This window comes from Phocoena phocoena, chromosome 4 (genome assembly GCF_963924675.1).
Source record: "Phocoena phocoena chromosome 4, mPhoPho1.1, whole genome shotgun sequence".
NCBI classification, from domain to species: domain Eukaryota; kingdom Metazoa; phylum Chordata; class Mammalia; order Artiodactyla; family Phocoenidae; genus Phocoena; species Phocoena phocoena.
The window spans coordinates 75,329,056-75,352,388 of record NC_089222.1 but is presented as its reverse complement, the minus strand read 5'-3'; the positions used below and the strand labels follow the sequence as shown (position 1 = coordinate 75,352,388).

At 35.0% G+C, this 23,333-nt stretch overlaps 1 protein-coding gene across 2 annotated transcripts in view; it reads right to left on the bottom strand.

Moving 5' to 3' along the window:
• ZNF148 (zinc finger protein 148) overlaps positions 1 to 23,333 on the bottom strand; it is an 89,784-nt gene that overhangs the window by 6,870 nt on the left and 59,581 nt on the right. For both annotated transcript variants that reach the window (XM_065876348.1, XM_065876350.1), the window contains one exon: positions 180 to 298. In XM_065876348.1, coding sequence (XP_065732420.1) covers positions 180 to 298 — 119 coding nt within the window. The remainder of the gene's footprint in view (positions 1 to 179; positions 299 to 23,333) is intronic.

The window sequence follows — 23,333 nt, the reverse complement described above, 5'->3', positions numbered from 1 at the left end:
ACTGTTTATTACAAATTGAATCAACAGCAGTTAGGAAGTTCTTCTAATAGTTTTAGTAGTAACATTTTCTAACTTAACTTATTAGAATTGTTTTATAATTTAATTTCAGATAGAAGAGTTTCAATGTCACTCATACCACAATAAAATGATTTTTAAAAAATATTCAAACCACATCTTACCTGTAAACAGTATTCACACTGGTAGGGTTTTTCTCCACTATGAGTTCTCTTATGCCTTTCCATATGATATTTTTGAATGAATCTCATACCACATTCATCACAGCGAAATGGTTTTTCACCTAGCACATGATACAGAAAGTTTAAAACAAAACAAATACTGTAAAATAATGAATTACTTCACCACAAGAACCTCTAAATAAATGGCTTTTGAACGTTGCCATACTTTGTTCTTTTAAAATGACCAAAGTCTCCCTTATACTAAACATATCTTCCAGTTTAATTTGTCAAGAATATCTTGCTTTGTAAAAATGGAAGAGACTGGTACACGCCATTGGAAAGAAAAGGTTGAAAGCAGGCATACTCAATTTCCCTTTTACTGTATGTGTACATAATATACTCCTTCCATAGGGACTGGTATTATTACCAGGACCTTAACAGTAATATGAACAGGGTTTCAGTAGAGTGGCTGATGTTTCTAATCCTTTTTTCAATCATACAAAAAGTATTTCAGAAAAATTTTTGAAAAAACAAAATGTTACCCATACATAGTCCAACACAATTCTTGGGTATACCTTTTTAATTCTTCTTGTCTTTTCAAAGATATTTGTGGTTAAATGAAATTTGAATCCTAGGAAAATATTTTTTAAATCTAATTTATTAAAACATAAGAAGAGGGCTTCCTTGGTGGCACAGTGGTTGAGAGTCCGCCTGCCGATGCAAGGGACACGGGCTCGTGCCCCGGTCTGGGAGGATCCCACATGCCGCGGAGCGGCTGGGCCCGTGAGCCATGGCCGCTGAGCCTGTGCGTCTGGAGCCTGTGCTCCGCAACAGGAGAGGCCACAGCAGTGAGAGGCCCGAGTACCGAAAAAACAAACAAACAAAAAACATAAGAAGAGCTTAAATTAGAGACTAAGTTTTAAAAGTAATGTTTGTTTATCCTGATTCTCTTTTCCTCGACTCAAACCAGCATTTCTCATGTCCTTTCGGGAGCGAATTAAATTGAGGGCTGTTAACTGGGCACATGACCCCCACACCACCCCCAGTTTTTTTTTTTTAAATCACATAAGGACTTCTCAGCTTTAATGAACCACAACTAAGAAGATCTAAAATAGCTTTTAATGATAAAGCCACAGCCTAAGTAAATAGAAGGGTGTGACAAGAAGTTATCTTAAATAATGCTTGTTTGGGAAACCACTGTTTCTATCTTCCATACAGTCAGCAAAACTTTACTAATACTTCTCCTCTACCCATAAAAATATAAGACATGTTACTTGTCCTCAAAGAGTTTATGACATAATTGGGAAAACAAGAAAGAAACAATTAACAGAACTATATCCAGCTCTGGTTTACCTTTATAACTTTATAACCCACTAGTTATCTTCTTAACATTTTTCTCCAGCCAAATCGAAGAACCTACCATCTCATGCTTTCCTACTTCTGCCTTGATTCACGCAGCTCCCTCAGTCCACCTCTGTGTGTTCAGGTACTACACTCCCCTCAAGGCCCAGCCCATCTCCTCTGGGATACTTTGCCCTATTCCCCTAGAGGAAAGGCATCTTTATCTTCTTTAACTTTCCAGAGAACTTCAGCTCTACCTCTCCAATGGCACTCATTACTTTCATTCCAATAATTATTTTGTACGAATCTATTCTTTTAACTAAATTACATTCCTTTAGGTCAGAATCTGGGCCTAAATTATCTCTATGTAGCTCAAAACACTTCGGGCAACTTTTAAGGGCCACATGAATGGCATAAAGGATTATTACAGTGGATTATAATTGGAAAAAATGTTATTATGAGCTGGTATGATCTGGGAAAGCTTCTTGTGTTAGAATCTAAGCTGAGTAGCCCTTTAAGGGATTGTGTGTATGAGATTAAAGCCAAGGAAAGAAAACTTAGTGAGGAATAACAGAGCAACTAAGGGTTGAGATACTATAAAATATACTGGAGAACTGGTACCTAAAAAGACAATTTAATTTGGCAACAAATAAATTATTTGAAACTTTCAAGAACTGCAACTTCTGTAATTGCTATGGAGTTATCAAATTTTAGGGCCGAAGGGACTTTGAAATGGCTTCAAACTATGCTCCTGGGGGCTCCACAGAGGCCTGCAAAGGATCATCCTGGTGTGGCAAATGGCTCTAAGGTTGCCACCCAAAATTCACGACAGAACAGCTCCACTTCTGTACACAGGGAGTCTGAGTAAGGACTCCAGAGTCCAAAGGCTAGAATGGAGACCTAATACAACTAATCTTGACCAATTTACTTATTTTTACAAAAAAGAAAGTCCAGAAAAATTAAGATACTTGTCCAAGGGGTTAGTAAGTGGATAACTAATGAAGCAACAAAAGCTGGAAGAGAAGACCACTTATTTAGGAAGTTTGAAAGTGAAAGAAATGAGAAAAAGGAGGTGAGAAGTAATAGGAGGCAATCCATTTGAGATTAAGGATTGGTAAGGGTGGGAAACAACTAAAATGGAATATTATGGTAAATAATCGAAATAACAAGATCCCAGAAGAACTAGGATGAAAAGGGAAGGAGAGTACAAGTATTATTTTTAAAAGAAGTTTAAGAATAGGTGCATATTTTGAAATAAAGACTGTATATGATAGAGCTCATTAAGATCAGAAGTTAAAGTCATTCTTCAAAAGTGAGAGAGGATAAAAGAGAAAATTAGTGAACTTATTAGAATTCAATTAATTCTACATGATATTCATGAACTGGAAGACTTTAATGTTAAAAATGATAATACACCCCACATTGGTCAAAGCAGAAGCTGACAACCTGATCCTAAAATTCATATGGAAATGCAAGGGATCCATAACAGCTAAAGCAATCTTGAAAAAGAAGTACTAAGTAGGCAGACTCAGACTTCCCAACTTCAAAACTTACAATCAAGCTACAGTAGTAAGATAGTGTGGTAATGGCATAAGGATAGACACACATATCGAGGAATAGAATTGAGAGTCTAGAAATAAACCTTTACATTTATAGTCGACTGACTTCAGTGGGGAAAAAACAGTCTTTTCAACAATGACACTGGGACAATTTGATACCCATATGCAAAAGAATGGGGTTGGACCCCAACCCCACACTGTATACAAAAATTAACTCAAAATGGATCATAGGCCTAAATGTGGGAACTAAAACTGTAAAACTCTTGGAAGAAAATATAGGAATAAATCTTGACTTTGGGTTAGGCAATGATTTCTTAGATACAACACCAAAGGCACAAGCAAACAAACAAAAAATAAATAAAATATACCTCAACAAAATTAAAAACTTTTGTGCTTCAAAGGACACTATCAAGAAAGTAAAAAGAGAAAATGCTGTAGTAGCTGCTGTGGGAAATAGTTTGGCAATTCCTCAAAATGTTAAACTTAGAATTACCATACAAGCCAACTGTTCTACTCCTAGGTATATACCCTAAAGAACTGCAAACAGGGATTCACTCAAAGATTTGTATACCAATGCTCACAACAGCATAATTCACAACCACCAAAATATGGAAGCAACCCAAGTGTTGAATGGATAAACAAAATGTGATACATACAGACAATGGAATATTTTTCAGCCATAAAAAGGAATGAAATTCTGATATATGATACAACATGGATGAACCTTGAATAAATTATGCTAAGTGAAAGAAAACAGGCACAAAAAGGACAAATACTTCGTGATTCCATTTATATGAAATACCTAGAGTAGGCAAATTCACAGGGATAGAAAGCAGAATAAAGGTTACCAGGGACTGGCAGAGGAAGGAAAAGGGAGTTACTGCTTAATGGTTACAGGTTTTTGTTTGTGTATAATTTTGTTACACAATGTTATAAAGGTACTTCACTACACTACATTGTATGCTTGAAAATGATTAAATGATAAACTTCAAGTTATGGGGTTTTTTTAAAAAGGTGAAAAGACAATCCATGGAATGGGAAAAAATATTTGCAAATCATATGTCTGATAAGGGATGTATATCCAGTATGCTAAAAAAAACTCTTACAACTCAACAATAAAAAGACAAACTAATTTAATAACAAGTAATGGATCTGAATGAACATTTCTCCAAAGAATATATACAAATAGCCAATAAGTACATGAAAAGATGCTCAACATCACTACTCATTAGGGAAATGGAAATGAGTATCACGAGAAACCACTTCACACCCAATAGGACAGTTAAAACAGAAAGGACAGTAAGAAGGGGTCAGCATGGATGTAGAGAAACTGGAACCCTCACACTTGGGTGGTAGGATTGTAAAGTGGTACAGCTGCTTTGGAAAACAATTTTGCAGATCCTTAAAATGTTAAACATAAGAGTTACCATATGACTCAGCAATTCCACTCCAAAGCATATACCCAACAGTACTGAAAACGTTATTTCCACACAAAAACAAATATTCCTAACAGCATTATTCATAATAGCCAAAAAATAAAAACAACTCAATGTCCCTGAACTAATGAATGAATAAACAAAATATGGTATTTTCACACATGGAATATTATTTAGCTATAAAAAGTAATAGAAGTACGTGCTACAACATGAATGAACCTTTAAAACATTATGCTAAGTGAAAGGAACTAGACAAAAAAGACCACCTACTGTATGATTCCATTCATAAGAAATGTCCAGAACAGGGAAATCCATAGAGACAGAAAGGAGAGTAAAGATTGCCTAGTGCTGGGAGGAAGGGGTGCAGGATTTCAGAATGGTGAAAGTTATTCTAAAAATTAGACTGTGGTGATAGCTGTGCAACTCTGTGAATATACCATAAACTACTGAATTGTACACTTTAAAGGGGTGGGTTTTTTGATATTGTAAATTACATCTCAATAAAATTGCAACTTTAATACTGCATGATAACACAACTGACACCACGCAAAGTGAATGAGAAATGATTTCTTCCCACAAGGAGCTAGCAATTAAGTTCAAAATAAATTAAATGGAGAAAAATCGTGCTTAAATTATTTGCTACATATTAGTAGAAGATCAAGAATTAAAAGCTTATTTAACCAGAAGCAACATTAAGAAATTTACTTTAAAAAAAAAAAAAAGAAATTTACTTTAACAAACATTAATGCCTTAAAAGCAATTTGTAATAATGTTCCTTTGTTGCTTAAAACAAAACACTTTCCTGGTCCCCTAAATAGAACAATTATGACAGCTAAGTCAGCCAGAAATGAATGTAAACACAAATTCATCTTCTGTAGTCATTTATTTTTTGATTACCCACTTTTGTTATCTTTATTTCTAATCCTTTGTTTTTTGTTCTGCTTTAGTATTTATTTTCCTTTTTTACTCTACCATCTTTCTTTGTATCTTTCCTCCCTCTCCCATTTTTTTCCCTCTTCTTCTCTCTCTCCCTTTTTAACTAGCCATTCCAGAATAAAACTTTTTAAGTTTTGCCATTTAAGGATCCTTGTTTGTTTATGGATTAGCTCACATACTTAAATGATTCCCCCCCCAAAATCAAAACAATATAGAGAAATATACAGGAAAAAGTCTTCCTCTTATCTTTGCCCCTCCATAGGTAACTACATTTATTTGTTTGGGTCTGTTTCTTTCCAGAGTTTCTTGACACAGGCATAAGCAAAAATAAGTACATATTCTTTTTGTAATTTTTCCCTCTTTCTTACATGAAGATAGCGTATTTTACTGTGTTCTGCATCTTTTTTTTTTGATTCAGTAATTTGGAGATCTTATCAGTAGAAAAAGAGCTAGCTCATTTGTTCTGACAGCTGATATCGTTCACTGATGGATAGACATACAATTTATTTAACCAATCCCCTATTATTTCCAAACATTTCCTGTTATAAATAGTGCTGTAATATATACCCTGTCAATGCAAAATGTGCAGGTACATCTGTAGGATAAATTCTCAAAAACAGAATTCCTGGTCAAATAATAAATATGTTTGTGATTTTGAAATACACTGCCAAAATTGCTCTCCACAGGAGATATTAATATGTACCCCGCCAGCCATGTACGAGTGACTGTTTCCCTATAACCTTGCCATATACTACTATGTTGTTAAACTTCCTGATGACTACAAATCTAATATGTGAAAAAACAATATTTCAGTATGACGTTGACCATCTTACATGTCATTTTCTAAGAAGTGTCTGCACCTATCTTTCACCTATTTTTATTTTTTAACTAGGTTGCTGATCTTTTTCTTGATGATTTATAAGAGCTTTATTAAAGAGACTGGTCATCTGTCTGTATTAGTTCCAGTTTTGTTTTGTTTTTTTTTAAATAGTGGGGGTGGAGTTGTTTGGCTAAGAGGGGTTTTAATTTTTACATAGATGAATTTATCAATCATTTATTTTATGGATATTAAATTTTGCGTGTTATTTAGAAAGAACATTCCTGTTCCAATCTATCCATATTTTTAATGACACGTATGTAGTTTCATCTTTTACATTAAATCGCATACATTTGGAGTTCATCCTGAGGTAGAATGTGATGGATAAAACTGTCTTTCCAGATGGCTATCCAGTTTTTCCAACATCATTTACTGCAAGGTTCATCTTTTCTTGATCACATTTTTTATCACAATCATACACTAATAAGTTCCATGGGTCTATTTCTAGACCTTCTATTCTGTTCTATGGGACTATTCATAAGCCAGAACAAACAAGTTTTAGTTATTAAGACTTTATAATATACTTCAACATTTGGTAGGACTAATCCCCCTCACTGTTCTTCTTTTGTTTTTCTCTGGTTTGTCTTGTTTTTCCACTTTCCAAATCATTTCTGAATTAGCTTAGTATCTGTGGTGGGGGGAAGGGAGAGTTGCCTGAAATGTTTATGTTAACTTATGGAAAACTGATACACTTTATGTGCTTTATGATGTTAACTCTTCTCACTGAAAAAAGTGGGGGTGGGGTTGTTTTGTGTCCTTAGTAGTGTTTTAATAATTTCCTAATATGGAATTTTCCACATTTCTTGTTGCTGATATTATAAAAAGGGTGTTTACTTCCATTAAATCTTCTACTCTGTGTGTGTACACGTACAAAGCATATGGTTTTCTGCAATTTTAATGAATTTGCTGGTTTTTAGTCATTTTCAGTTGACTCTCATGGGTTTTCCAAGTTTACAATAATACAGTTATTTTTAACCTATAATATTTTTCCTACTTTTGCTGGCTACTATTCTCAAATATTGTTAAAAGTAACGGTGATAACGTGCTCTGTATCTTGTTCCCAACTCTGGTACTCTGGTATGTCTCTTGAATGGAAATGAAAATAAAATAGCTGATATATAGTTCCTTAAGAAACATAAAAACACTTAAGTGAAATATCTTTAGGAGAAAATCCCGTTATTGTTTTTCCCCTTAAGGACCAGAGACCCTCTGCTGGAAAAGGAAGACAATCTATACGGCACTTGAGTGATTTTAAGATGAACAGGAAAGACTTACATGAAAAATACCAAGGATTTTGTAAATACTGTTTACAATTTTGGAAAGCAATAACATGGTGAAGAAGAAACAATTTCAAGGTGTTCCACTAATGATAATTTTCCAATACCCAAGGAGCCTGGAGTTTCAATTCTAATGGTTATCAATGAGACCACACTTTTCCCCCACTGCAGTGTTTCTCCCTGGTAACTCTGACACTGCACACACTGAGTTGTTTACGGGTAAGAATTCTTACTTAAAATGTGGGTAATTATTAGGGCAAGTTATATAGAAGAAACTCATATGGACATAAGCTTTATGCATAAACTAGCTCAATATGACTTGATACATTAATCTCATTTTTGGTAGTTTCAACTAATCCTCTTCTTCCTTTTCAACCATTCTAATCTGGCTTCTGCACTTACTTCATCAAAACGGTTCTTGTAAATCACCTTCAGGTTATCAAATACAACCAAATGTTTTCAGTTATCTTAGACCTCTCAACAGCATTCAACTTAGGTGATCCCTTTCTTTGTCCTTGAATTCACTTTTCCCTTGACTTCTATGACATTCATACTCTTTCAACCTCTCTGACTGCTCCTTCTCGATGCTCCTTCCAGCTCACTCTCCTCCCTCCAACCATGAAATATTTTAGTTCTTCATGGCTTCCTCCTAAGCGCCCTGATCTTCTCCTTTTATATTCTTTTCTTTGGCAGAAAGGGAAACATCTATTTCCATAGCTTTAATTACTCTCTAATTTGAGCCCCAGACCACACATCCAAACTGCCTACTGAACATAACTACTTCCATGACACTTAGGGATCTCTAATGCTTCATCATATCCCACACTAAACTTGTGATCGTCAACCCACAGCTTAGTCCTTATCCAGATTCCCTCTTTGTATGAATGGCATCTAGTTTTGCAAGCCAGAGGCCTGCACAGCTTTTCTATATACCTGTCTCCATATTCAACTAGTTAACATGTTACTGACCTACTGATTCTACCCACTAAATACCTGTCAAATCTGCCCACTTCTTTCCACTTTCCACTGTCATCACCCAAGTTCAAGATACTATCACTCCCTGACCTAGACTATTTAATATCCTCCTAACAGTAGTCTCTATGGGATTCACTCTCATCTCTAATTCTACATCACAGCGAGATTTTGTTAACATTAAGTATATCTGATCACGTTGAAAGCCTACTGTTCCTAGGATTAACACACACACACACACACACACACACACACACACTCTCTCTCTCTCTCTCTCTCTCTCTCTGTCCACTACCATCTGGCCCCTACCTTTTCCTCTCATATCTGATCTTTCTTCACAACCCTCCCCTTCACTTTCTGAGCCCTAGTCAAAGTGGTCTTTCAATTCCTAGTACTGTCATGCTTTTTCTCCTCCCCAGGATCATTTTCTCCTATAACTCCTCCCCAAAACCAATTCTTTGTCATGATAGTGGATCTAAAGTGCTTTACACTCAAGAAATGGTATCTACTGTTCTTAGTAATCAGAATGAAAGTGGCAATTATTTTAATAATGAAGTCTTAATAATATCTATGTCAAAATATTTGTATTATTTAGATATTATGACATCTAATAATATATAATAAAATACTATAATATTTAGGTATTAATGGTATCTATGACAATGTTCACATGGCCTAGTAAAACATACTTGATAATACAAGGGATTTTCTATCTTTAATAAGTCATAAAAAAGGGAGATCAGACAAAATTTACAAGTATAATAAATACTACACTAACCAAAAAAGATCATTCATTATTATGAGAAGCACTATAAGTACTTAAGAGTACAGGTTTTAGAGTCAGACTAGCCAGGTTATAGTGCTGGTCTCAGCATTTCTTAACTGTGAGACACTAAGGATGTTATTTAAACTCTTAAGACTTGATATTCTCATCCATAAAGTGAAAATATTAATAAAACATATATCAGAACCAAATGTTAAATGAGGTAACGTGTGTGAGTAACCTGTCTTTGCTTAAGAAAAAGCCTAGCACATTTTAATAGCTCAATAAATATTAGCTATTAAAAATACAAATTAAAGAGGTTGATGGTAAATGATTATCATTATATTAACATATTGATTACAGTTAAAACCCAGTGACTGGGCTATACATCCCAAATGAAAATACCCTTAGGCTAGACAATTAATTCAGAAAAACGGGAAACAAGGAGGATTACTGAAATAATTACACGGAAACATAATCACACACCCAGTAATTTGCTTAAAACTTTAGAGCATATAAGAAATAAGGTCACTTACTGCATGATTAAATTTATCTAACATCCTCAAAATGGCGTAATTATAAAGATGGAAAACACATTAGTGTTTGTCAGGGGTTAATCATGGAGGAGAGGGAGTAGGGGAAGTAAGGTGTGACCATAAATAGGTAGTACAAGGAAACTTTCTGCAATACAATGAAGGTACAGTAAAATTTTAAAAATAAACAAACTAAAAAGAATATCTTTGGCATATAGGAGGTTAGAAAGTTCATTTATCAGTCTAAGAAGAACCCATATACTATAGAGGAAACTGTATTTTATAGGAAATCATCTGAGACTAAACCACAACCTATGAAGTACAAATTAGGTTATTAAATAAAAACTGTGAAGTTGCCACAGTATCATGAAGACATGTCAGTTAAATCAAACTGGCAAAAACCCAAAAGGCCTTAAGTTAATTAATGAAAGTAGTAATTTTTCTGGGTAGCAAATTTTTTAAACCCCACTTTTCTATAAGTATAGAGTGGTTTTCTTTCCTTAGCATGGAGGTCAGGGAGAAACTTCAATGCCTGCATTTTATACTTTAGAAACTCTGACAAAGTAACACACTGGGGTCACCACCTCCCCCCACAAAAGAAAATGAAGAAAGAGTTCTTTTATTTTTTTTCTGGGCTTCTTTTCTTTTCTTCTTTTTCTTTTCTTTGAGCTATGAAATTATACATTTACCGGGTAATCTTTTTAAGTGGTTTGGTTCCCTTAGGATGAAACAGCAAATGACAAGTGGGGAACTATTTCTTGGATACCACAGATTAGGTTTTGGACCCCTGCTTTGAGACAGACAACACTGAAAATGATCAATTACCTCTAGTAAGAGCAGCATCCCAGACTCTGTTCAAATTTTTAAAGATGTGAAAGTTGGCCTAGGAATCATTTGAAGAAAACAAAACAAAACAAACAAAAACCAAAAAAACAAACAACACTGCCCTAATTCTGAAAATAAGTGAACTTCATTAAATTATGGCAATTTCCACATTTCATTTTTCTGTCAGCCTATACACAACTGGTGCTAACATCTAAGCATATTAACCCTAAGTAACTGATGTCCCAATGACAGCACCTAGGCATACAAGACAAAGTAATAAATTAATGGTAAACACCATCTAAATGTGGAATAACTATTTTCTATCTATTTTAAAAACTAATTCAGAATATCACACAAGTCTATCTTCCACAGATGTGGTTTTAAAATGTTTTTAAAATTAGTAAAATGGCTGGATAGATGGGTGTCAGTATATCCCCACCAAAAAGAAATTTAAGTTAGAATCTCAAAATGTAAATAGATTTAAAATAGCAGTGAGCTAAGTTAACATTATCCTGACTTGTAGACATTTTAAATTAGTCCATCTGTTTTTGAACTTTATATATAAACCCCCAATTTCCAGCTACCTCTTGAAAAAAAGTGCTCTAGAACAAAAGTTCAGCAGTTAAGACTACATTAAGCACAAAAGGGGGTTAACCAAATCAATAGACTCTATATTAAATCCCTTATATTGCATCCCGTAAAAGAAAAGAACTCGTCATCAGCTTGTCTTCATAAGAGACTGGACAAATGCCTATCAGCTTTCATCCTTTTTTTTTTTTTCTTAAATTAACTAGGATATCAAAGGGTGAAGGACCGTTCTCTCAAAAACATACTCTGTTCAACAATAAAACCCTTCTCCTAACCAGAGCTAACTAATCAGGGCCCTTTACTTTTTGCCCACCCTTAAGACTGTCTCTACCGTTCTGTCACGATACAGTGATTTGCCTTTTTACATTAACTGCACCCTACACTTTTATTTCATGTACAATTCATTTCAGAAATACAGTGCAGATGCTCTAATTTTAACAAGGAGCATAGCAGAACGTATATGAAAAGAATTCAGGTAGTCTGACTCAATAATCAGTGATGATTTCAGCAGCTATCTTTTTTGAATTCAGTTGTCAGTTAAACAGCTAAAGAGAATGAACAAGCCCTACAGGTTCCACGGACATTTATGAAGTGATCTGCTCCAAGCACTCTATTTTTTAAAGTGAGACCTTAAAAATGCAGGTGAAATAGCATTTCAACCTAGAATATATATCTTATTTATGTCATTATCTTAAAATTTTATAGAGCACCTACTATGTACCAAGCACTTGCTGGGTACCTTTACATTTAAATCAACTCTATTCTTGTCAAGTAAATTATCCCCATTTGGCAAGGCTAGGAAACTTCTGCCCAAAGTCATCGTGATAATAAACCAGGCCCAGTATTGAACCCTGGTGGCCTTGTTTTTAGTACCAAATTATGTACCTCATGGTTTATCTCAGAACAATCCCAAACTGTGGACCAATAATACATCAAGTCTCACCCAGGCTTTCATCAATTCATTTCACACGTACTAAGTGTTTGCCAGTGTTGGGAAATGACAGGAAATGTCCAGGAAAATGATAGTAGTGGAATGGCTGGAACCTAAGTTTGCTTCCTTTTTTTTACACTATTTGATGAATTTTCACAAGTGAATACACCTTTGAAAGCATCACCATGATAATAAGAATGAATTTACCTAAAACCAGTTTCCTGTTACTCTATAATCCCTTCCTCCTGCCCCTCTATCACTCCCTTCCGCATTCTCCAGGCAAACAATTATCCGATGTCTGTCCCTATAGTTTATCTCTATTATTATTTATGTATATCTTCAAACATACACAAAAGTAGAGAAGGTAGAGTCCTCAGGTACCCATCACTCAGTTTTAATAATTATCATCACTTGGCAAATTTTATTTCAACTAATTCTTTCTTTCTTCCTTTCTTATTATCAAGTAAACTTTTTACTGGAATATAACAGCCATACAGAAAAGCAAACAAATGCTCCCAACACCAGAGATCAGTTCTGCCTTAACTGCTTATTATGGAAATTTTAAAGCACATAAAAAAGTACACAGAAAGTACTCTCACCATATTTTGAAAGCAAATTTCTTGAAATGTAATATACCTACACAAAACTACACCAAACATAAATATAGTCTGATGAATTTTCTCAAAGTGAACAGACCTGTGTAATGAGCCTCCCAACCAAGAAATAGAACACTACTCTTACGAGTTACGAGCACTGCAGAAGCACTCCTACCCCTTTTCCATTCGTAATGGCTACATTGATTTCTAACAAATAATTCATTTTGCCTTGTTTATGAACTTCACATAGAGTCATACAGTATGTATTCTTCTGTGTCTGGCTTCTTTCATTCAATGTTATGCTCTTATAATGCTGTGTCTAGTATTCCATCATATGAATGTACTACAATTTATTCATTCAACTCTCGATGGAAAGTTTGGTCTATTCATAACAATGCTGCTTTAACATTCTGGTACATGTCTTTTGGTGAATACATGTATACTACATAAGCATTAAACTAGGAGTGAAAATGACAGATCACAGAGTCTGTGGATGTGCAGCCTTGGTAGATAGTTTACTAACGTGGATGTGCCAACTTACGTACCCACCGGCGTAATATATGAGTTCCAACTGCTCCACATCCTAGCAAGTACAGTCATCCCTTAGTATCCAGTAACCAAGGAGACCCTTGGATCCAGGAATGCCTGGATTTTGGATACCAAAATCCACAGATGCCAGAATTCAATCAACTGAAGATCATGGAGCATTTCTGATCTGTGACTGGCTGAATCCATGGGTGCAGAACTGCAGATACAGAGGGCCTAGTGTACTTTGTACCACCTGTATTTTTCATTTTAGCCATTCTGAAGTGTGTACAAGTGGTATCAGATTGCAATCTTAAGTAATTTTCCTGGTGGCTAATGAAACTGAGAACCCTTTCATATGTTTCCTGATCACCTTGGTATCCTTTTTTGGCGTGTGTTAAGTGTCTGTTCAACATTCTGTATGCTTTTCTACTAGCCTGTGTTTTTCTTAATAGATTAGGAGGAATCCTGAACATACGTACCAGGCTTAATTTTCACTTTCTTAATGGTGTCTTTAAGGGAAAAAGGGTCTTAATGTAACCCAATGTATTAATTTTTTCTATTATGACTGTTTCTATATCCCAGTTAAGAAAGGTTATCTCCCTGTGATATTTTCTATTGATGTCTTCCATTTCACTAACCTTCTCTTTTACTGCCTCTATTATTCCATTAAACCCATGTGCTATGTTCTCTGTATCAATTACTGTATTTTTCAGTTTTAGAATTTTCATTTGCCTCTTGTTTACAGCTTACAATTCTTTGGTAAAATTCTCCATCTTTTCTTCTATTTCCTGAGTCTTTTCTATTATTATTATTTTATAAATTTATTTATTTGATTTATTTATTATTTTTGGCTGCGTTGGGTCTTCGTTGCTACGCACAGGCTTTCTCTAGTTGCAGCGAGCGGGGGCTACTCTTTGTTGAGGTCAGAGCTTCTCACTGCAGTGGTTTCTCTTGTTGCAGAGCATGCACTCTAGGCGCATGGGCTTCAGTAGTTGTGGCGCACGGGCTTAGTTGCTCCGAGGCATGTGGGATCTTCCCAGACCAGGGCTTGAATCCGTGTTCCCTGAATTGGCAGGCGGATTCTTAACCACTGCGCCACCAGCGAAGTCCCTATTATTTTTTTAAACATATTAGTCACAGTTTAAATTGTAAAGCCCTTATCTGGTAACTCTAATATCTAGATAACCTGAGAGATTGTTTGTATTATCTTTTTATTCTCTTGCCTTTCTGTGATTCCATCCTATCACTTGGTATGCACTGTAAATTCTTGACTGAATGCAAAACACTGTATATAAAAAATTTTACAGGCTCTGGATAATGCTATCTTCTTTTAAAGAGGGTTCACCCTCTTTCTGAGCAAACAGTGTGTGAGCGTTGATAACCTAAATCCCCAAATGGATTAAGCCACCTTGAGTCTGGGTTATTTTACAGCAAACCTAGGACACCGGCTTTTCAAAATTAGAAATGATTGTTCTCTTCCCCATTTCCTGTCTACTCTCAAAAATGGTCAGTGACAAGCAAACTGCCTTAGTGCTTTAAAATTTAATACTTAGTACCAAACAACTATACACTTTTACACTAGTAGTTCTACATTTTTACATACCTATTCTCTCCGATATTATCAGGTCTCTATGAATTTCATTATGTACTTTTAGATTATTCAATATGAATAAGGGTCTTTGCTTACTGAGAATGCACCATTAATTTAACATATAATGTGGTAACAGCACTTTAATTGTTGCAAGCGAAGCACAAATCTGATAAATTACATTCTATATAATTAAAATAAGTCAGATACTAAAAAAAAAAAAAAAAATAAGTCAGATACTAAAAATATTTCCCAAAGATAATTTATTTTCCATATGATGCAAGTTAAATTCTTTTAGTGCTTCCGTTTGGTACTGACACTGATTTATGTGAAATAAGCAGTTTAACCAGTTTTTAGATAATAGATGTTATGTGACAATACTTTATTACCTACTAAATATAAAAAATATTCATACTGTTCTTTGAAATATATAAGGAAGAAAAATAAAGCGTAATATTGTTGGCACATTTTTGTTTTTCAATTTCTGCATACTTCAGAAAATACATTAATGTAAGTATTTCATTACCATTTTACTCTTTATTTTGTAATACAGTTAGAAATATGAAGTTAATATTGTATATCAAAATAAAATTAAATGCAATGTTATCTTGGAAGATACCAAGAGGTCTATTAAGAAAACAATGGGGGCTTCCCTGGTGGCGCAGTGGTTGAGAGTCTGCCTGCCGATGCAGGGAACACGGGTTCGTGCCCCGGTCCGGGAAGATCCCACATGCCACGGAGCAGCTGGGCCCGTGAACCATGGCCGCTGAGCCTGCACGTCCGGAGCCTGTGCTCCGCAACGGGAGAGGCCACAACAGTGAGAGGCCCGCGTACCGCAAAAAAAAAAAAGAAAGAAAGTCGCAAGTCAACAAAACATATTTCCCTTCAGACGAAAAAAATAATGAAAGTTTAAACTATCCATATGCCTATCTATATAAAATATTGGAAAATCCTCAGCTACTTTGCAAAATAAAATCACTATTAACCCATCTTCCTCCAAAAGATCAAAACCTTCCAACTCACAGATGAACAGATATGATACTAGGATAAAGTTCTCTTTAATTATTTTGATTTTCTCAGTGAAACAGGAAGCAAGTAATCAGCTGAAAGTGAGAGGGAAGGAGGAAATGGAGATTCATTGAAAGGAGAAAGTAAGAAATACCTGTTTGGGAGAAAAGTTGGCAAGCATAAAGCTGTAAAAGATCAGACAGTAAATATTTTAGACTTTGAGGATCATACAACCTCTCTCACAATTACTGGACTCGCCTATTATAGAGAGAAAACAGCCACAGCCATTACATAAAGGAATGGGTATGGCTATGTTCCAATAAAATTTTAATTACAGTAACAGGCAGCAGGTGGAACTAGTCCACTGGCTGAAATATGGACCCCATCTAGATGAATGGTAGAATGAACAGACTAAGGAAATAAATTCCAGTACGCATTAAGGGCCCACTCAAAATTAAAAGCGCTCCTAATTCAAGCACAGCTTTCTGTTTTATTCCAGAGATGGAAAGAGTTAAATTTCCCACATGAGACTTCACCAAATTAAAAAGCTTTTGTACAGCAAAGGAAACTATTAACAAAATGAAAAGGCGGCCTACTGAATGGGAGAAGATATTTGCAGAAGATTTATCTGATAAGAGGTTAATATCCAAAATATACAAAGAACTCACACAACTCAACACCCCCCCAAAACAAGCAAACAAGAAGACCACAGAAAAAACAGATTAAAAAATGGGCAGAAGTCCTGATAGACATTTTTTCTGAAGAAGACACAGATGGCCAATAGGCACATGAAAAGATACTCAACATCACTAATCATCAGGGAGATGCAAATCAAAACCATAATAATGAGATATCACCCCACACCTGTCAGAATGGCTATTATCAAAAGGACAAGAAACAGTAAGTGTTGGTGAGGATGTGACGAAAAGTGAACTTTTGTGCAGTGCTGGTAGGAATGTAAATTGGTGCAGCCACTATGGAAAACAGTATGAAGGTTCCTCAAAAAATTAAAAACAGAACTACCATATGACCCAGCAATTCCACTCTGGCTATCTTTCCAAAGGAAACAAAAACACTAATATTTTGAAAAGATATATGCATCCCTATATTCACTGCAGCATTAATCACAATAGCCAAGATAGACAAGCAACCTAAGTGCCCAACCATAGATTACTAAATAAAGAAGATGTGGTATATAGATACACTGGAATATTACTTAGCCATTAAAGAAAAGAAATCCTGCCAGAGTGAAATACATCAGAGAAAGATAAATACCTTATGATTTCACTTATACGTGGAATCTACAAAACCAAACAAATAAACAAACATAACCAACAGAAACAGTCACAGACACAGAGAGTAAATCCTAAAAGTTCTTATCACAAGGAAAAAATAATTTTTTTCTTTTCCTTTTATTTTGTGTCTATATGAGATGACAGATGTTCACTAAACATTCCCGTAATCATTTCATGATGTATGTAAGTCAAATCATTATGCTGTACACCTTAAACTTACACAGTACTGCATGTCAATTAATAAAACTGGAAGAACAAATAAAAGATCAACCTATTGAACTCTACAAAAATAATAATTTAAAAACTAATAAATTTCCCAAAGTTCTAACTTAGCCAAGTGAATACTATATACAAGAGGTCTGAGTGTAAGCAAGGGAGTGATTACAATAAATGACAACAGAATTTACACTGGGTAAGAAAAGTAATGAAGATATGAGGAAAACAGGAATAGTGAAAAGGAGGTAGAATCACTGGACTGAAGGCACTAGTGGAGAAAAAAGATTGTTGAAACCTAAGTACTAGAAGGCATGAGCAGGAAGTATGCTTGGAAAATGAGAAACTGAAATCATGAGGAGACTGAAGTTTAGTAAGCACTAGTCCAAGAGTGAGGAAGAATGAACGACAAGATCACCAACAAAGCAGAAGTCTGAGTAGGACGTTCAAGGAATAAACTTTTACAGAGATCAGCAAACTTGTTCTAAAAGGGCAGAGACATACAATCAAGGATATTGTATACATACTCGTACAATGAGAGAAAACAACTTCCATACATTGGGTTGGCCAAAAACTTCGTTCAGACTTTTCCGCAAAATGTCATGGAAAAGCTCAAACCAACTTTTTGGCCAACCCAATATTTTACTGGTGAAATTCAAAATATAATGATAATAATACTGATGATGACAATGATGGTGACAATAGAATACAATTTTTCACCATACAGCTGTACTAATGAGAAGACTGGAATTATTTTTTAAAGGAAGTGGTAGCATTTTGCTGAATTGGGATTCAAAGTTAGTATTTCCCTGTCATCAAAGTCAATTGCAAATGTTTATCTGCTAATGCTAATCTGCTATGAGATTTTACAAGTATTCTACCTTTGAAATTGTTTTGTCACAAAGATAGGTACTGATATCCATGAAAATATAATCTTAAGAACTATTCATCAGTTGGAAGGGATTTATAGAATTCTATTAGATTCTTTTCTTGATATGTGTCTTTTAACACGCCATCACATTACAGATGAATTACTTCCGAATGAAGATTAGGTGAAGTTCACAATTTAATGAATTTTGAAATATGGAAATTTCCTTTGCACGTGCATCAAGGTCCAAAAACTGATCAAAGTGTGGTCTGAACTTGGAAAATGATCTGCCCCATATTTGTGTGGGAATAGAGATTGTGCTTCTTGAAACTTGTAACAACAATGGAAAGTGTATAAAGCAGCATTTTGTGATTCTACATTAACAGCTGTCAAAACGACTTTGCCACAGTAGAAGTGTCACTGTAAGTACTGTTTTCCCCTTGTTATATTAGGATGAATTTATTAAGAAACATTTTCAAGTCTTCAGCAAAAGCTAATTTTTCCAAAGCCATTCTTCAGTATTCAAATAACAGTGGTTGAGAGTGGTTTCATTCAAAAAAATTTTAACCTTGGCTCTACACTCAAAAACTCCCAATAAAACTTTACCAATTTTAAGATATTAAACTGCTGTATAGTAGAATAAGTCAGGATGTTCAGTTTCTATATAAGAAAGAAATTCACGGTTAAGTCTGCCAGAGCAAATGAAGTTTGCTGTTGACCCTACTAGTTCAATGACACATAATACATTCAAATGTCTTCCACAAAATTCTGCTCATGTAATACAATGAATAGCCATAAGCTTTAAATGCTTTACATTTTCTCAAGCTTTGTAAATTAGGCCAACTAAACTTTTTTCTGCTCCACACATATTTCTCCCACCATCAGCTGCAACACATCTTAGTGGAGTCCACGTCACATTTATATTGAAATGTTTTCTCATGTATTCATTTAAAAAAAAAAAGCTTTATTGAGATCTAATTCACATACCATACAATTCAACCATTTAAAGTGTATATAATTCCATTTTGAAAATACTGCCTATAGTTGTTCCACAGAGGCTAATTCTTCAGTCACTTCAAATTTGGCATTGTCTCCTTGAATAAATAACAACTAAGTAGTATTGGTAACATCTGTCAACTTATCAAGAGCCAAGAAACCACTTGAAATCATCTGTCTTGTTTTTTAATTGACTACTGATGTTGCTTCATGTAGGATTTCCTTTGAAACCCAGGGTTCCACAAGAAGAGCTTAAAATCACTACCCTGTATTAGTTTTGCTCCTTTAGTTCCTTCTGTTTAAATTGTTATTAAATTTCATCTATATTTATTCTTCCTTTGAAATGTCTTTCATAGCCATTTCATTCGATTTCTAGTCTCAATGTCTTGTTTGTAAGTTCAGACCCTCATCATCTCATTATAAAAGCAATTCTTTCAATGAAGGAGAAAAAGAAAGATTGGGATTTGTTTCAGAAGTTAATTTCCTGCAGTGGAAAAAAATTTAATAGCTAATTAATTAATCTAAAACCCAAACACTGCTAAGCAAATAAATCAGGACTGTTACAGAGCAGTAGCTTCAACTCAATTCAGTACAGTTAATGATTTAATGCAAACTTTAAGTTTATACACAATACTCAGGGACATATTTACTATTCAAGAACTTTCATCCAAGACATAAAAACAATGCAAATGCAATAGCTTAGAAATAGAAAATACCACATACAAGGGAAAAAATGACCCAAAATGCTATTATTCTGCTAAAATAGTCTGTTATAGTTGTCTATCTCTTGGCTGCAACCTTTTTTTTTTTTTTTTTTTTGCGTTACGTGGGCCTCTCACTGTTGTGGCCTCTCCCGTTGCGGAGCACAGGCTCCGGACGCGCAGGCTCAGGGGCCATGGCTCACGGGCCCAGCTGCTCCGCGGCATGTGGGATCTTCCCGGACCGGGGCACGAACCCGTGTCCCCTGCATCGGCAGGCGGACTCTCAACCACTGCGCCACCAGGGAAGCCTCAACCTTTTTCTTAATATCATAAAAAGCCTAGGTAATATTAGTCACTGAGCAAATTCTCCTACTAAATAATAATCTAGAAGTCTCAGTGATTAAGCAGAGCATCAAGCAATGCTTTTGGTAAGGTAGTCTCTACCACTCACTGTAACAATCATTCTCTTCACCCTTGCTTATTAGTGTCTCATCCCCTTAATTACAGCCCCTCAAATGTCTCCTGGTCAGCCCCTAATATTTATGTCCACGGCTTCCGCATAAGGGAAAACCCTTGCATTTGTCACTGAATCCTAACCTTTTAAAATGATCTTTCAGTTCCAGGTTCCCATGAGTCCACTGTTCATTTCCCCCAATTCTCATATAAAAAAACAAAGTATCTTAATAACAGGTTTATTTTTCTATAGGAATAAAGTTAGACCTTCTCAAGACTCCAGAGTTTCAGCTGATCAGACTCCATGTCCCTCCCCTCTATACAAGTATAAAGAACTAAAAGCTAGATGAAGTAGGCAAGAACATATCCGATTGATTTTTAAGGATGAAGAGTGTTTATTATGTAAGCACAACACAGAACACTATGTTATTCAAACAACAGCAATAAATATGTTGCTCGTTTTGTGTTGGTAATCATTTTATTTTTTCACAACTGCATTTGTCAATCTGGTCAATTCCCGAAGGAAATTAAGAGTTGACTGAATATATTTTCTGGAATAACTAAAAATGAACGCTGAAAGCAGTAATTCTTTAAACACCCTTAGAAAGTCAAAGTCAAAACAGATAATGAAATGTAGGTAAAGAACAACAAATTAAGCCCTGTAAAGAATTTACAGAGGGGTGAAAATATATGGGCGGAGGGGGGTTGAACAATAAACTTAATTTGTCTATCAGCTTTTTAACATAGCTAGGAAGAGGAGACAAGTCAGACTTCTACAGGAAATAAAGAGCAAGAAGTATTTGCATCAATGACTAATAATGCGAACAGCATAAAAGCAGCCCTGGGAGATAAAGCTGGATAGATAAGTACCTAGTACTGCCTTAGGATATCAATCCTATGACCTCCATTTGCTTCGCAACAGTATCATGAAGTTAGACTCTCTCCAAAAGATCTACAGAAGAGCAAAACAAACTACAAAATATGCAGAAGCTGTTATTATTATTGTGGCTGCTTTCAAAGAATGTCAAGATGCTTTCAACAAATTCAAATTGGGGTTGAAAATGATGATGACACTTCAGGCATTTTTTTTAAAACAAACTCTTCAGAGATAACAACATCTAAAGATCTTAAAAGTATCCAGAAAAATTAAAATGAATGACCTTGAAAAGTAGATTTAGGTTGCCCTAAATATTTTAAATCCAATTTCTTCACCATGCCTGAGTCCAACTCAGACGGTACATTTTGTCAGCCACTCTTCCACCAAAGGCCCAAATAAAATATATGAATTCTGAGCCTAAAGTATCATTCAAAGTCAGTCAGTGAAATGAAAAACTTTATCAACAAATTTTAAAACTGTGTTGTCAGCCACTCCAGACATCTGAAACTTAATGAATTCAAGATCTGAAAGGCAAGAATGTTGGTCATTCACTCAACTAGGCTCTGGAATAGTAAGTAGTAGTTGTTGTCGAAAAGCCAGCTTCAATATTGGAGAATCCTGAAGGTGTATGACTTCAAGGAATGACTTCAAGGAAGTAATTGAGTATTTTTCCAAAAGAATATGGTGCCAAAGGATTTGTAAAACAAAACATCAGATCTAGACTCAACTATCTTAAAGTTTCATCTTCTGCAGAATGTAAAATAATTTGGGGGGTGGGGAGGAAGCAGGGAAAAAGCCACATTAAGGGAAGGCAAACTAACAAGGCAAAGAGTAGAGAAACTTACGTCATTCTAGACTAACCATATTTTCTAAAGTAATTGAAAACGGTTAAAAAAAGAAAAACCAAAACATCAAAAATGAGAAACTGCTGTCAGAAGTAACATTTAAAAAATGAGAAAGTTCTATGTGTGAAATTAAATTTTGGGAGTCCCTTTTCAGTTCTTTTTCTGAAAATTAGTTCATCCTATACTGCTCAAAGAAGAGGCTCTGAAGTCCAGAAATCTTTATTTTCTTTGTTTCACTGTAATATTCAGTGGTTTCCAAGTTTTGCCTATTTCTGATAAACTTGGTGAAAATGAAGTAATAATATATTCCATGAAGCTTAACAATGTTGTTTTATTTGTTTAAAAGATTTTTTAATACCTGAAAGTAAACTTGATTAATAAATGTGCAATTATGTGTATAAACTATAATTTTTCTTACTACTTATACATAGTTAACAAAAAAGTAACACATTTGCCAAATTTCTAGTTTTCTTCACAAAACAATAATATTCCTCCAACATGGCAGTTAAAATGCAGTTTTTAAATAATGCTTACAAGATAAATTTGACACCTCCTCATTCGGCATCAAGGTTTGACAATATCATTCTAAAATCAAGCTTTCTACTCTTATCTCCTCATTCCCACTCTACCCACCCCTTTCTGCTCTACTCAGAATGGTCATCTACATGTTGTTCATCTTGCCTTTGTTCATTCCACATCAGGTGGAATTTCCTCTTACTCCTCCATCCATAGACTTCATCTCATTCCGACATACCCAACTGCCTGCAAGCCATAAGTCTAGGTTCAGGAGTGGCTCTGCTCTTACCTGAACAAAATAAAAACCTCCATGTTTAAAACCAAATTTTCTGTCAACTAAAAATGTTCCTGGTGCCCGATCTACTCTTTCAATAGCATAGTGGTTAAGGGCATGAACTTTGAAGACCTAAATTATGTCATAAACTAGGTGTGTATATTGAGGCCGATTACTTAATCATTTTGACCCTCAGTTTCCTTATCTGTTTAAAAAAAGGAGTAATAGTACCGTCTTCACAGAACTGCTGATGATAAAGTGAGATAATTTAAGTACTGTGTTTAATACAGTGCTTGGCAGAGAACAGGTACTCAATAAATCTATCTGACAGTATTATTAGGTTTATAATAATGATGACTTC